This window comes from Bufo bufo, chromosome 3 (genome assembly GCF_905171765.1).
Source record: "Bufo bufo chromosome 3, aBufBuf1.1, whole genome shotgun sequence".
Lineage (NCBI taxonomy): Eukaryota > Metazoa > Chordata > Amphibia > Anura > Bufonidae > Bufo > Bufo bufo.
The window spans coordinates 90637740-90654870 of NC_053391.1; the positions used below are offsets into that span (position 1 = coordinate 90637740).

The 17131-nt window shown below is 44.7% G+C and overlaps 1 protein-coding gene across 2 annotated transcripts in view; it reads right to left on the minus strand.

Moving 5' to 3' along the window:
- The window catches only part of PIR (pirin), a 97471-nt gene that overhangs the window by 58508 nt on the left and 21832 nt on the right, over window positions 1–17131 (minus strand). For both annotated transcript variants that reach the window (XM_040423315.1, XM_040423314.1), the window contains exon 3: window positions 16314–16406. In XM_040423315.1, coding sequence (XP_040279249.1) covers window positions 16314–16406 — 93 coding nt within the window. The remainder of the gene's footprint in view (window positions 1–16313; window positions 16407–17131) is intronic.

The window sequence follows — 17131 nt, forward strand, 5'->3', positions numbered from 1 at the left end:
ATACACACACACACACACACATATACATATACATACATACTCACACACACTATGAAGAAAAGTGTGTGGACAACGGACCATCACCACTATATGAGATTGTTGGACATCTCTTCCCAGAACCATGGCCAACAGGGCTGTGACCCCTTTTAAAATAAAGATGTGTTTACATTTACTGTACTTTAGCTTCAATTCGATTAAGGACTCCAATATTTCATAAAAAATTCAACACAATATGGCAGAATTTAGAACATTTGAGAGACTGCAAGTCACCTTACAACCACCAGGTGGCCACACACAGGCACATACTGTATAGGACAGATATCTTGTGACATAATATTGCAAAATGATTTGAAAATGGAAATGCACATCTGCATAACATACTCCTCTTGTCTGGGAAGACTTTCCTCAATATTTTGGCATAGCTGTAGGAATTTGTGCCCGTTCGGCTAATAAAAGCATTTGGAAGGCCATGCACTGGTAATAAGGAGGGACGTCCATACACTTTTGCCTATATAACGTGTGTATATTTAGTACTTTATAACATTTTCATTAGTTTGTGATTGATATATTGTAAGGATATTTTGCATTTGAATACCAGAGGGTGCTGTGTAATGCTATAGCATTCCTGGTAAGGAAACAGTCAGAGGCCACCAGGTGTCGAGGATTCTGAACTCTCCCATGATTATAGTCAGGGCACAACCAATGTGGTAAAATGTGAAAATACTACACTGCTCAAAAAAATAAAGGGAACACTTAAACAACACAATGTAACTCCAGGTCAATCACACTTCTGTGAAATCAAACTGTCCACTTAGGAAGCAACACTGAGTGACAATCAATTTCACACATGGAGTACTGTGTACAGTTCTGGGCTCCTGTAAACAAGGCAGACATAGCAGAGCTGGAGAGGGTCCAGAGGAGGGCAACTAAAGTAATAACTGGAATGGGGCAACTACAGTACCCTGAAAGATTATCAAAATTAGGGTTATTCACGTTAGAAAAAAGACGACTGAGGGGAGATCTAATTACTATGTATAAATATATCAGGGGGCAGTACAGAGATCTATCCCATCATCTATTTATCCAGGGCCGGCGTCATAACCCGGCATCCCCGGGCAAGTGCCGGGGCCCAATGCTCCTGGGGGGGCCCACTGAGCTGCTATGAGCACTTCCATCAATACAGATGGGAGCTCTCACTGCTGTCATTTCACATACGCAGTACCCCTCTGGTGGGCCCCCTGAGCTGCAGAGACTCAGGACACGCCCCCTCTACACAGGACACAGGCTGCCTGAGGAGACTGGAGAGAGACCGCACGGCTGGAGCTGGAGCAGAGAAGTGTGAACACAGTCTGTGAGTGAGTCTGCACTGTGACTGTCTCTTCTCTGTGGGACAGAAGGAAAGGGGGGGACACTGCTGCTTCATTCTATTTAGTTGTGTTACTGTTTTATTAAGCAGTTTGTCTCCATGACACCTGCCCCCCCCCCCCCCCCCCATATCCTGTCCTATCTCATCCTCATGGAGCCCCTGCTGTCTCCTTTCCTCCCTCATGTATCCAGAGCTCCTGTTCCACCTTCTTATTGCTGCCCTGCACAGACTTCCTGCCCCTACTTGTTGTATGAATCCCCCTCAGAGCCCCTTCCACCTACTTGCTGTGTCCACCCCTCCTGTCCATCCAGGGCCCTGTCTCACTCCTCTGCCTGTCATTATGGTGGCATCTGAACCGCATTCACCATAAAGACCTTCTAACATCACAGGGTCATGTGACTGTGCCCCCCCACCCCGTACTGTGCCCCACACCCCGTACTGTGCCCCTTTATACCCTGCATTGTGCCCTCCTACCACACCATGTGCAGTGCCCCTAGTCATTCCCTGTACTGTGCCCTCTTATACCCTTTTAGGCTACTTTCACACTTGCGTTAGGTGCGGATCCGTCTGGTATCTGCACAGACGGATCCGCACCTATAATGCAAACGCTTAGATCCGTTCAGAACGGATCCGTTTGCATTACCATGAACATGTTTGTTCATGATAATGCAAACGGATCCGTTTTGACTTTACATTGAAAGTCAATGGGGGACGGATCCGTTTGAAAATTGAGCCATATTGTGTCAGCTTCAAACGGATCCGTCCCCATTGACTTACATTGTAAGTCTGAACTGATCCGTTTGCCTCCGCACGGCCAGGCGGACACCCGAACGCTGCAAGCTGCGTTCAGGGGTCCGCCTGCTGAGCGGAGCGGAGGACAAACGGTGCCAAACTGATGCATTCTGAGCGGATCCGCGTTTATTCAGAATGCATTAGGGCTGGACGGATCCGTTCGGGGCCGCTTGTGAGACCCTTCAAACGGAGCTCACAAGCGGAGCCCCGAACGCTAGTGTGAAAGTAGCCTTATCCGGTCACTGTATGGTGGTTTTATCATTGTATGGCGGTGTTATCACTATATGGCGGTGTTATCACTATATGGCGGTGTTATCACTATATGGCGGTGGTATCCAATAACTGGATGGCCATAACTGTATCCCTTTCTGCCCACACCACTTTTTTTAGACCTGGCATGAGCGGGAAAAGATACAGATTGCGGTGTTAAGGACCTTTGCGCCACATCTGTGTCAGAAATACGCCGAACATAGACGTATTTCTATATAATAAATGACCACCTAATTGTATTATCATTAGGGGGTAGGGCTAATATCTTTATATTATATATTATATAGATTCTAGTGTATTATACTGTGCCCTGTGTTTCCCAGTAGAAAATGATCCTTGGGAAGCACAGTCCCCATCCCTGACCACCAGGACCAGTTAGCGCTCTGTCAGTACATGGCGGCCTCCCCTCTCCGCCATGCTGCTCCGCTGTGTACTGGTGCTTATTCTGACACTAGGGCCGGGTTCACATCAAATTTTTTCCATCCATTTAATGTATACCAAAAATGTATGCGTTAACAGATGCATCAGACTGATGCCGTACAGTGGCGTCCGTTCACCATACAGTTCCATGGTAAAAAAACATATACGTTAACGTCTGCATTTTTTACTTGACTCTGCAGGATACAAAAACGTGGAGTGCTGCACATTTGTATACATCAAACCGATAGGAAAAACGTAATGTGAACACACATTGGGGGGGGGGGGGGGGGAGGGGGGCGTACTAAATTTCGCTGTGGGGCCCAGTCAGTTCTAGCTACATCACTGCACATCTCCTTCTCTCCTCCAGGCCTGGCTCACTGCTGCAGCGGAGGAGAGAAGGAGCGCAGGGAGCTGCGGTTAGTGAATGACAGGACCGCCGGCTCCCCTGCAATGATAGGTATGTGAGGGGGCCACTGGGGGGTCATTCATCACACTGTGAGGGCCCCTTACACAGTATAATGACTCCCAGTGCCCCCCATTTAGTATAATGATCCCCATTGACCCTCCATTTAGCATAATGACCACCAGAGCCCCCATTAAATATAATAACCCCTCGTGCCCCCTCCATACAGTATAACCCCCAGTGTGGGGGCGACTGGGGGTCATTATTCTGAATGGAGGGTCACTGTGGGGTCATTATACTGTGAGGGCCCTTTACATAGTATAATGACCCCCAGTGTCCCCCATTTAGTATAATGATCACCAATGACCCTCCATTCAGTATAATGACCCCCAGAGCCCCCTCCATACAGTATTCCCCCAGTGTGGGGGCTACTGGGGGTCATTATTCTAAATGGGGGCGACTGGGGGTTATTATTTTGAATGCAGGGCCACAGGTGGTCATTATACAGTGTGTGGGGGGGAAATTGGGGGTTCATTATACTGTGTGAAGGGCCACTAGTAGTCATTATACTGTGTGAAGGGCCACTAGTAGTCATTATACTGTATAGGGGCCACTGGGGGTCATTATACCATGTAGGAGCCACAGGGGGACATGTCAATGTAAAAAAATGCCTCATGGGGGCCCACTGGGATTTATCGCCCAAGGGCCCACATGAACCTGGAGCCGGCCCTGTATTTATCCCCAGGACTGTGACTGTGACGAGGGGACATCCTCTGCGTTTGGAGGAAAGAAGGTTTGTACACAAACATAGAAGAGGATTCTTTACGGTAAGAGCAGTGAGACTATAGAACTCTCTGCCTGAGGAGGTGGTAATGGTGAGTACAATAAAGGAATTCAAGAGGGGCCTGGATGTATTTCTGGAGTGTAATAATATTACAGGCTATAGCTACTAGAGAGGGGTCGTTGATCCAGGGAGTTATTCTGATTGCCTGATTGGAGTCGGGAAGGAATTTTTTATTCCCCTAAAGTGAGGAAAATTGGCTTCTACCTCACAGGTTTTTTTTGCCTTCCTCTGGATCAACTTGTAGGATGACAGGCCGAACTGGATGGACAAATGTCTTTTTTCGGCCTTATGTACTATGTTACTATGTTACTATGTTACTATGTTACATGCTGTTGTGCAAATGGGATAGACAACAGGTGGAAATTATAGGCAATTAGCAAGACACCCCCAATAAAGGAGTGGTTCTGCCTTTGGTGACCACAGACCACTTCTCAGTTCCTATGCTTCCTGGCTGATGTTTTGGTCACTTTTGAATGCTGGTGGTGCTTTCACTCTAGTGGTAGCATGAGACGGAGTCTACAACCCACACAAGTGGCTCAGGTAGTGCAGCTTATCCAGGATGGCACATCAATGCGAGCTGTGGCAAGAAGGTTTGCTGTGTCTGTCAGCGTAGTGTCCAGAGCATGGAGGCGCTACCAGGAGACAGGCCAGTACATCAGGAGACGTGGAGGACGCCGTAGGAGGGCAACAACCCAGCAGCAGGACCGCTACCTCCGCCTTTGTGCAAGGAGGAACAGGAGGAGCACTGCCAGAGCCCTGCAAAATGACCTCCAGCAGGCCACAAATGTGCATGTGTCTGCTCAAACGGTCAGAAACAGACTCCATGAGGGTGATATGAGGGCCCGACGTCCACAGGTGGGGGTTGTGCTTACAGCCCAACACCGTGCAGGACGTTTGGTATTTGCCAGAGAACACCAAGATTGGCAAATTCGCCACTGGCTCCCTGTGCTCTTCACAGATACAAGCAGGTTTACACTGAGCACATGTGACAGACGTGACAGAGTCTGGAGACGCCGTGGAGGACGTTCTGCTGCCTGCAACATCCTTCAGCATGACCGGTTTGGCATTGGGTCAGTAATGGTGTGGGGTGGCATTTCTTTGGAGGGCCGCACAGCCCTCCATGTGCTTGCCAGAGGTAGCCTGACTGCCATTAGGTACCGAGATGAGATCCTCAGACCCCTTGTGAGACCATATGCTGGTGCGGTTGGCCCTGGGTTCCTCCTAATGCAAGACAATGCTAGACCTCATGTGGCTGGAGTGTGTCAGCAGTTCCTGCAAGACGAAGGCATTGATGCTATGGACTGGCCCGCCCGTTCCCCAGACCTGAATCCAATTGAGCACATCTGGGACATCACGTCTCGCTCTATCCACCAACGTCACGTTGCACCACAGACTGTCCAGGAGTTGGCAGATGCTTTAGTCCAGGTCTGGGAGGAGATCCCTCAGGAGACCGTCCGCCACCTCATCAGGAGCATGCAGAGGTGTTGTAGGGAGGTCATACAGGCACGTGGAGGTCACACACACTACTGAGTCTCATTTTGACTTGTTTTAAGGACATTACATCAAAGTTGGATCAGCCTGTAGTGTGTTTTTCCACCTTAATTTTGAGTGTGACTCCAAATCCAGACCTCCATGGGTTGAAAAATTTGATTTCCATTTTTTTATTTTTGTGTGATTTTGTTGTCAGCACATTCAACTATGTAAAGAACAAAGTATTTCAGAAGAATATTTAATTAATTCAGATCTAGGATGTGTTATTTTTGTGTTCCCTTTATTTTTTTGAGCAGTGTATTATACATGTAGTAAAAACTTGTAGTAGTTTGGTGCCCTCTAGTGATCACCTTGGAGATTACAGTCTCAAATGGACTGCCACATGTAAAATACAAAGCATTTCTAAATATATGTGACGATTGTAATTACTATTGGAACTATTTTTTTCTTTGTTTGTGGGGACGGGCATTTTTATTTTTATTTGTCTAGTTTTATTTTTTTAAAAAAATCTATTTTTAAAGATATCTAATGTGGGGAGGTGCTGTCTCTCTTTAAGGAGATTAGCTGTGTATAGAGACTTAAATGGGTTGTCTCATTTGAGACATTGGTGGCATATCGCTAGGATCTACCCCCAGCCCCCCTTCTCCCCCCGAAGTGAGCGGAGAGAAACCGAGCATGCGTGACGGCCCCCCATTCATTTCTACAGGAGTTCAGAAATAACGATAGCTTGGCCATTTCCGTCAGTCCCATAGAAAGGAATGGAGCTGTGGCCGTACTTGCAGGACCTGCACCAATCTGACTGTGATAGCATATCATAGAGATATGCCATCAAGATCCCAGCTGACACAACCCCTTTAATGGCAATGCTGCATGGGAGAATAAGTATCTTCCATAAATGGATAAAACTCGGTCCTGATCATGTGATGGACAGTCATGGCCAGGGTTGCCAACCATTCAGAAATTCCTGGACAGTCCATAAAAATAAGGCACTTTTTCCAGCGTCCGTGACAAAAAACTGCAGAAGACAAGATCCAAAGGAGTGATCTCTTAGAAATGCCATTACTGTCCAACCAGTGGGAGTCCAACCAATGTGCCCCGATCCATTCAGCACAATGTAACAGCAGCTGTGCTAAAAAACCACTACTTCTCTTCATGACGTGACTCTTTCCCGGAGATCGTGTGATTGACCCATTACAGTCTGCACAGCTCCAACATATTGATAAATCTGACAACTTTGCATTTCCAAGAGAAAAAAAAAGGCTTCTGGTTAGCGGTAGCTGAAATTGCCTTCATCCAAAACCTATAAAGAAGTCCATCATCTACAGACAAGATCTAAGATATATCCAGATCTGCTCAGATAAGATAGGTTACACCACCTGCAATCACCGAGGAATCAATTTTTACAACAAGGATACCATCCCCTGATTATAGACAAACAGATCCGCAAGGATTCCAAAAAGCAGAATCTTGGATTACATAAGGGACAACAGCAGGGCGCCCCTAGTGGTCAGCCCCTACATGGGCGAACATTGCTGCTGAGCTCCAACCCATATTCCACAAAGACAACAGACTGAAAGGAATACGCCCAGACCTATTAGTATCTACCAGATACAGCCACCAAGCTTCAGGAATCTCATCACCAGAAGTGTCAACTCCATCAGAGACTGGCGCTTTTTCGTGTAGGACCTGTACCCACATCTAGGACTACAAAATCACTTACGCCTTCTCATGTACATGGTGTATATGATACAGTGCCGCAATGAGGGTCTCTTTATCGGGGAATCTGCGATTCAGGAACCTACAGTACACAGACACAGTGAAGGAGAAGCTGATAGACTTGCAGGGAAACTATTCTCTGGACCAGACCATGCATGATACAGGTAAAGGGGTATTCTGGTTATATCACTCTATCCGCTATCTACAACTATTAAATTGGACCCCCACCCATCACGTACCCCGTGGCACCCCTGTAATAAATGGAGCGGCTGGTCAGGCATGCTCTCAGCTGCTCCATTCATTTCTATGGGAGTTCTGGAGATAGTTGAGCGGTGCACTTGTCTATTTCTGTAACTCCCATAGGAATAAATTGAGCGCCATAGTGCATTCCTGACGGGCCGCTCCGTTCATTTCAGGGGGCTTCACCTGAAACACGGTCCCCGTTCTCGTGATCGGTGGGGGTCCCTGCATTAGGACCCTGTCAATCTAATAGTTATCTCCTATCTTGTGAATATGAGATAAATTGATATAACCAGAATACCACTTTAAAGGTCCTAAATTAAATAAAAAAAATGTAAGCTGATAGTAATGTTCCAGTCACTGACACAAGGACTAGACCTAACACCTGGATTTATGACCCATTACATAAGGGATCAGGAACCTCTGGCACTCCAGCTATGGCGAAACTACAACCATCAACATGCGCATATTTGGTTGTTCTTAGAACTATGGCGGAGATACATAGATGATATCGTTTTTATCTGGAGCGACACGAGGGAGAGTTTGGATATATTTTTGGAAAACATCAATACAAATGATAGGAACATAACACTTACAGTCAACATAAGCCAAACACAAGTGGAATTTCTAGACCCATTAATTAAAATAACAGAAAATAAACTACAATGCAGTACGTATCAGAAGCCAGTGATGAAAAACTATTTTATTCTACACTCGAGCTGCCATCTACCTAGCTGGCTACTAAACATCCCGACCAGCCAGTTCAGACGTTTAAAAAGGAACTGCACACTGGACAGCCAATTTGAAATAGAAGCGGAGAACCTGAAGAAACAATTTCTAGCAAAAGACTATCCGATGACAGTAATAGACAGATCTCTAGATAAAGTAAGATCAATGGACAGAACAAAGTTTTTCGACAATAGTAACGAAACTACCACAACTACGATTAAAAAAGAAGAAGCCCCCCGATTAATTCTACCATACAATGCCCACTATAAAAAACTAGAGACGAGTATCCATAAACACTGGCATCATATTCTAAGTGACAAAATCATAGGCCAACTACTACCAGACAAACCACAGATTACTTACACCAGAGCCCCCAATTTAGGCTTACGTCTAGCACCAACAACCAAAAGAAATATGACCAAACCAAAGTTGGTTATCACTACAGGGTTTCTTTAGGTGCGGGAAATGCAACAACTGCAAAATCACAAACTTCCCAAAAAAAGACAACAACAATCCATTCAACTAATAGTACATATAAGCATGAGATCCGAGAACATCTCTCCAGCCACTCCAATAATGTCATTTACATCCTACAATGCCCCTGTCTTAAACAATACGTAGGGCACACAAAGAGATTACTCAAAACAAGAATATCTGAACACATCTCAAATATCAAAAAGGGCTATGAGCTACACTCTGTTTCCAGACACTATAAGGAACACCACAACTGTGATCCATCATCACTCACATATGTAGCCATAGAACAAAAAAAATCACACGTCAATGGAGAGGCGGCAACCATATAGCCGCCATGTCTAGGTCCGAATCCAGGAAAATATTTGAATTTAACACACTGATTCCGAAAGGCCTCAATGCAGAGATGGAAATCTTTGGCTTTCTATAAAAAACTAAGAATTTGCACCTGGTGAGGTGCCCCCCTTTGGGAATTGGGGTCGTAGTCCGACTGTCTACCAGCACTCCGACCCCTCCTCCCAGTTGGGCCCCTCTCCATATTCACTATCAACTATCCCATCACCATCTCGTATTTGGAAAACAGTAGGACGTATTCAGACAGACACACTATCACTTTCTGGCAACCAATTGATAATTATAGAGAGGATAGCATTATAATATTAGATATACATTCTATCCCCATCTATTCATTGTTTTTAGACCACTATACTGTTAGACCACTCTCTTGCTCTATGATTGGATATATATTCATCCATGGGACGTATCCATCCATTATATTTTACTTTATATTTTACTTGATATATATTTTATTTCATAATCATCCATTATATCCACTTTTATTATTCTATATTGTTACTATTATTGAAATGTGTATTTCTATTGCACTTCTATTTTTTATATCCTATGCAAAATGTGTAAGACATAGTCTATTATCCATCCATTGTGATGGGTTATCCATTCCACTTCTGCTTCTGAAAATCCAGGACATCATTTATCTAACCCTAAAGAAAAAAACTTTGACCACTCCCATAACCACTAATTGGATCCAATTAGGCTCATATATATTCTCAAGAAGAAATAGGCTACTCATTCCCACTGAAGAAGGAGCAGTACGCTCTGAAACGCGTATGGGGCATTGAGTAAGCCTATTGCAACTAGCTAGCAACAATCGGAAGGATCCTACAACTATAGATCAGCTCCGGAGCTATCTATCTTCTTCCCCCCTGAGAAGCTGCAGCGTTCTTTTCCCGCCACTAGCCTCCACGTGGCAAGCCGAAACAGCATTGAGCGGGAGATCCTAGGAACGCAGGTGACGTCACCGGAAGCGACGACAACAGCAGCAACCAACGGCCTGAGCATACAGCGAGCGGGAACGACACACGTGGACGCCGCCGCCCAGGCAGGAGCCGCTGACCAGCTCACCAACAGCCGCCAGGAGGGTAATGTACCTGCTTACAAAGCAGCTTTTATTTCACAGCCTACGTTATTGGACCTGTGAATAACCACTAAAAACAAAATCGGATGTGATTTTTACCACTTACCCCATAACTTTGGGTTTTAAAATGACACTCCTTATAGAAAGTCATCAACCTTTCAGCCCATATCAGGACACTCCATTTCCTCATCGGATTACATGTTATGAGACTGGACTTTTTTTTCCCAACAGGCTCACAAGAGTGTCTCTCTTCCTTCTTTTTAGCAGGATTCTTTTTTCCAGCAGGATTTTACATAATTGACATTATATTGTACCAGGATATATATTTCTATTATCGGACATCACAACATAAGATCAGACTTTTTTCCAACAGACTTATAAGACTGTCTCTCTTTTCCAGCAGGATTTTACTAAATTGACATTTATTATATTATTTTACCATCCTCATCTATATATTTATGTCTTTTCTATATTGATACTATACTATTTCCTTTTATATCCAATATTTTTATCCTATTTGATTATACACCATCCTTTTATAGTTCATCTAGACATCCCATATTAAATATACTTTTCCATACACCCCAATTGGTTTGAGTGCCATCCCTCTATTTTTACTCTTGTTCTTAGAACTCCATTGTAGTTTCACAACTGGAGGTTGCTGACCCCTGCACTACATGGACACACTTCACACCATCATCAGGCTGGGGCTCCTTTCACATGGGCCAGTTTGGGATTGCAACATCTATAACATCCCAGAGTTATGTTACGAAACTCTTTTACCCCGCTACAATCTCTTAAGGGCATTAACATTGTCATCTTGTATAATTTCATGTAATTTCCTCACAGATGTGCATTCTAAGCCTTGTAAATATATATTGTTGCAATTTATATGTTCACCAGCAGGTGGCAGCAATGTGTTCAGCAAGGACTAAGCCAGTTTAGTGCTTCTAGACTGGAATAGTTTATTCCAGTTTAGCTCCCCCCTCTTTGAGCAGAGTGGGCTCACCCATGTCCTGCCTCATGGGGAGAGAAGGAAGTTAGAGGGTGTGTGCCAGCCACCCCAGCTAGGGGAAGGCTGTGCTGGTAGGAGCTCCCAGAAATAGGGATCCCATGCAGGATCTTGTCTCGGCTGAGACACTTGATCATCATCCCCAGCCTGAGCCTTGCAGCCTTAGCTGGTAGAAGCAAGCAGTCACCTCCGGTATTCCAGGAAGAAGCATACCCTGTGAAGCTAACTGTGAGTACCGTCCAGAGACCAGGGGAAGCCAAATTCCTCCTCAGCTAGTCAGTCCTCAAGATAGCAGAAGATAGTCAGTGCAGAAGATAAATTCCTGCCACTTTACAGAGCTACTAAGCAGACGTCCTTTTCCTGCAAAAGCTCCAGGCACATGATAGAGCAGAAGATAGATTCCTGCCACACATTGCCAATACCTGCTGGGACTTCAGACCAATGCTGTATCTCACTTGGATGAAAGCTGCATCTAGTAAAGTCAAGTTTGAACTTTATTTAAGGTCTGGATCTCAATTACTGCTGCAAATTCCTCAATTACTCCTACTAGCACCACACTCATTTTATTGCAAGTGAGCCAGGATCCAGGAGTCCAGCCGTACCCAGGTAGGAGACACCGTTGACACCATTACTACTACCATACAGAGACATTACACCACTCTGGCATTCCTAACCTGGTACGTGAGTTTAACATCCTTAAAGGGCCCTGTGTTAGTACCCTGCACACGCTGCAATTGGCGTCACGAACAAAAACTATCACTTACACCTGACTCAGCCATTGCATATTATTGGGAAAGCACTGCGGAATATGTTAGCGCCATATAAATAAAGATGATTATTATTACACGGGCCGATAAAATAGTATGGGGGACAAATGATCGTTACTACGATTGTTTGTCCCCCTACACTGTACATTATATCAGCAGCCTTTTTACATAGGAAGGTGTGCTGCTGACCATTGAGCATTTATAGCTGCATAAAAGATCTGATCAGCTGACAAGTGACTGGTTCCTCAACGGGGTGTTCAGACAGTATGAAGATCGGCTAAATAAGCATTCCTACAAATTATTACTACCGATAATCGGCCTGTGTAAAAGGCTTTTGACTGCAGATCTCTGAACTCCAAAGTCCTCACCTCTGTTGTCCTCTAATACTTAGTTTTACTGTTCTGGCTCATTTTACGGACGTATCACCCCATGTACAAATGAATGTGTACATTTTTTCTCTTTAAAAATGTTGTTCTTTTCCTCCATTTGTAAACTCTCTGTGCTCTGAAACCTTGCAATTTTTATTTCTAATTAGCCAACATTTCAAGTATTTTTGTCACCCTTAGGGCTCATTGACACGGCAATTTGCGGTCCCCAATGCACAGGCTACCTCCGTACGGCCGCCGAGATGAATCCAGACCCATTCAACTTGAATGGGTCTGCATTCGTCCGTTCCGCAAAAAGATAGAGCAAGTTCTATCTTTTTGTGGAAGGAAGTACGGAACAGAACCCCACGGAAGCACTCTGTAGTGTTCCGTTCCGTGATTCCGTTCCGCATCTCCGGATTTCCGGACCCACTGAAGTGAATGGGTCCGCATCCGTGATGCAGAATGCACACAGAACGGTGCCCGTGTATTGCGGATCCGCAAATTCAGTCCACAGTACAGCAACGGGCAGCACACGTTCGTGTGCATGAGCCCTTATTGCTTACATGAAGTGACCACTAGGTGGCAGTGTTGCCCTGTTTTTCTATTAAGATTTTATACGCCCAGCTTCTAATTATTTGGCGTATTTTACACTTAGGTCTTACAGATATCCGCTTTAATTTGCATTAATGTTATGTTGCAGCTTGAATATTTACTACTCATGCTTTCAGCTTGTGTATACTGTATATTAGCATAATCTGCTTTACGTGAATCACAATTTTTCACAAGACGGGATAAATGTATTTTGTAGGGTAATCCTTTTAAAATTTAAAGAGGTTGTAAGGTTTACAAAATAAGTGACTTAATTGGGGGGCTCTCATTCAGGACCCTCATCTATATTAAATGACATGTTGGCACATTACATGGACAGTTCACTGATCTCATTGGTAGCTGTTTATACGTCCATTGCAGGGGAAGTGAACATTTCCTGCTGAATTCCTCCACAAACTACAGCCAAATCCTACCTTGTAATCAAGGAACAATCTCATGAAAATAAATTGTTAACCCCTTTAGGTCTTGAAGACATTACTACAAAATAAATTTACAGTACAGAAGCCGAGCCCACGCCGTCAGCAGCACGTATCAGATGTAATATGCAGCCGACACTCTGCTGTAATGGTTGTGATCAGAGCTAGCTTTGATCCTGACTATTTAATTCTTAGATGCCTTAGTCAAAAGTGAATGCGGCATCTATGCAGTTAGGCACATCCCACTGTTACCCAGAATAATGGGTTTCCACAGAGGACTAAAAATGGCTTTACAAGAAGTCTATTAGGCCTTGGGCAGTATAATGCTGGCAGGTGTAATACACTATACTATAGTACATACGTTTATTATACATTATGTAAGCAGGTATTCTTGTGGGACTAATAAAAACAAAAAAAAAAGTGTTTAGAAGTAGAACACATAAAAAAAAAGCTTTATTATGACAAAATTGGTATTGCCAAATTTGAAACGACCCATGTAGCCAATATTTTTATGGCGTGGTGAGAGACGAGATTTTGTTCTCATCGGATAACCCGTTTGCTCCTAACTTGGTCTGGTCTGGACATTACATTAATGACCTGATTTTCCTGTGGTCTGGCGGTGTGAAGGCCATACCAGACTATTCACGCACAAAACTGACACTTATCATAAAAACACTGCGGCCAATACCACATTACTGGTCACTTTGTGTCATCTACAACATGTCACATGCAACGTGAAATGAGCGAGGTGCAGTCGCGCAGATGAGATAGAACTTGATCGTTTTGCAGCTAAACTCGCCAAATGACAATATCCTGGGTGGACTCTGACTAAAGCAAAAAATATTGCTATGAATAAAAATGGGGCCATCTTATTACTATCTAAGCAACACACAGATGATCCCAAAGAAAAAAAATATTGCTTTTGTTATGGAGAACGGCTTGGAATATCAGCAGATTTATGCTATAATCCGGAAGCATTTAACTATATTGAGTTCTGAGGATTCATGCGGATCAGTTTTGCGCGGCGGGCTCCGACACTGGCTCAGAAATGATCAGCAAACTACAGTTGAAACCAGAAGTTTACATACTCACGAAAGGTTTATTCGGATTTCATGTCAGATATTGAGAAAAACATGCGTATGTGTCTTTTTATATAGTGTATGTAAACTGGTTTCAACTGTATATTGATAGTCCTGCAGTAAAACCTGTCTGGTGGCTTTAGGTGTGGGCCCTCTAGGTGCACTTGTAATAATATGCAAGTCACAACAGATATTCAGTCCTTGTCAAATAACTGTACCGTCAAAATAAGGCAATACTTAAACTGCAATACTTCCTATGCGGTTTATTTAAGAATCTGTGTCATATGTGTATTACAATACGTGGGAGGTACCACCAAGTACAAAGGGCAGTTTCTGGCACCAGATAAGGAAGTATTGTGGCTTGTTGTGTGGCAATTTGATGGCACTTGCAGATATAGGTGTCAGCTATGGGATTCAGATCTAAAGTTAGTATGTCCTGGTGGTTGTTCTAGGTGATGGATGTCTGAACCAGAGACCCTCACCTGCAGCAGTGTCTGTAAAGCTGCGATATTGCTGGTTACTCTGCTGTCTCTGCCCACTGAAGCTTCTTGGAAGCAGTGTTCTTGATTCTGGCAAGTCCCTTGACTAAGTACCTCGCAGGAGAACTGGATACGGTCCCTTGGAGTAGGAGCTCTGGCATGTTCTTCCTACCTCCTTGCTGTCTGGACTCGACCTGCCCCTCCTGGCAGGAAGTAGGACCAGCCCACTTCTACCAAGAAGGGAGGAACGGGGTGCTTAGTCCTGTTCCTGCAAACCATGCCTCAACTGCTTGATTATACGGGCGGCCTAACAATGCACATGTTACCATACTATAAATTTGTATTTATCCCACACAGTGAACACCATAAAGTAATGTTAATTAAAGGGGTTATCATACCCCTATAATGACCCCCCTAATGGCTGGGCACCTCATATAGGTTATATTTACTGCGCTCCCTGGCACCCACGTTGTTCTGGATTCCTGCACGGCCGCCTCTGCATCTCTGCGTCCCGCAAATCAAAACATCCAGGGATGGGGGGAGGGTGCAGCCAATAGCAGGCCACGATAGGGATGAGCCTCCCTAGCATCGTGGGTGACGCTAGAGAGGCTTGTCCCCGTCGCGGCCTGCTATTGGCTGACCCTCCCCCCGTCACTCAATGTTTTAATCCACGTGAAGGGGAGATGCAGCAGCAGCCCTGCGGATGTCAGGTGCCACATGGGTGCCGAGGAGAGCGGGGTAAATATCACCTATATAAGGTGCCCGGGCATTAGGGGAGGGGTCATTATAGGGGGTGAAGTTTAGTTTCCGGCACACAGAGTGCCAGAGAGGTGCCTAATTTATTAGACACATCTGCCTCTTAATGTTAGGCACAGCTTACTCCAGCGCAGGCGCAACAAGACGGGATTATGGGAACTTCCCCTCACTGGATCACGTATATCACTCTCATTCTCCTCCTTATCCTGTGTGATAGCTTAAAGAGGGCCTTTCACCTCTCCTGACATGTCCGTTTAGTAACTACTTTTCCAAGTGCCATTCCTCTGTTATTTAGACTAAAATCTGATGAAAGAATTGCCAGCAGTCTCCAATAAAGGTCCAGATGGGAGTTACCAGTAGGGGTTGTGTCCCTACAGTCTGACACTGGTAACATTCATTGGATAATGTCAGACACCCCCCCATCTGATAACACCCATCTTGGCCTTTATTGAAGGATGCTGGCAATTCATTCATAAACTTCCAGAAGGAATAATAGAGCAACACAGAGTCATAAGAATAGATGCTCCAGAATTAGTTACTAAAACTGACATGTCAGGAGAGTAGACAGGTCCTCTTTAAGTATTTTTGTGAACAAATAAAATATGAATGAATTCAGCGATAACTTATTGACGGCCCGTCTTTCTTACTGTTTCAAATCCTCTGTGAGGGTGATCTGGGAAGCCTGCTGGTTTGCCCCCTTTAAATTCATCCAACATCAGGAATGGATCCAAATTTCTTAGCTAAAATAAAAAAAGGGCATCAATTAGTTAAATGTTATTACTACATAAAATGCACCAGAATGCATAGATACACTTATTTCCTCTTTTTTTTAACATTCCCCCTGATACCACCCAAAATTTTAAAAAAATTACTAATAAAAATGACACAAGAGGCGCAAGAATTATTTGAATAAACCAATGAGAAATCCTCATCTACTGAAAAAACAAGACTATGCCTGGTCATGAAAGGGGTATTCCCATCTCGCTGGGATGTGCCCCCACTGTCTGATAGGTGCGGGTCCCACCTATCTCCTAAACGGAGCCCCGAAAGTGGTGGAGGGCGCACTGCACATGCACCGCCAGCCTCTATTTATTTCTATGAGGATGCCGAAAATAGCCAAGCGCTGGCTCGGCTATTTCCTTTGGGCCCATAGAAGGGAATAGGAGCGGCGGTGGCACATGCGCGGTGAGCTCCCATTCACTTCTAAGGGGAGAGTGCTTGGCGGTGGCCGGACCGGAGTCCTCCAGCCATCACTTTGTCCGCTCCGCTCTCGGTGTAGGTGCGGGTCCCACCTATCAGACAATGGGACAGTGGGACCCGCACCTATCAGACAAGGGGGACATATCCTAGTGATAAGCCCCCATTGTCTCAGATGAGAATACCCCTTTAACAGGGGAAAATGCCTAGTCTTGAAGTGGTTAAACTGCATTACTGTTCCATTTTTCTACACTTATAGGGCTCATGC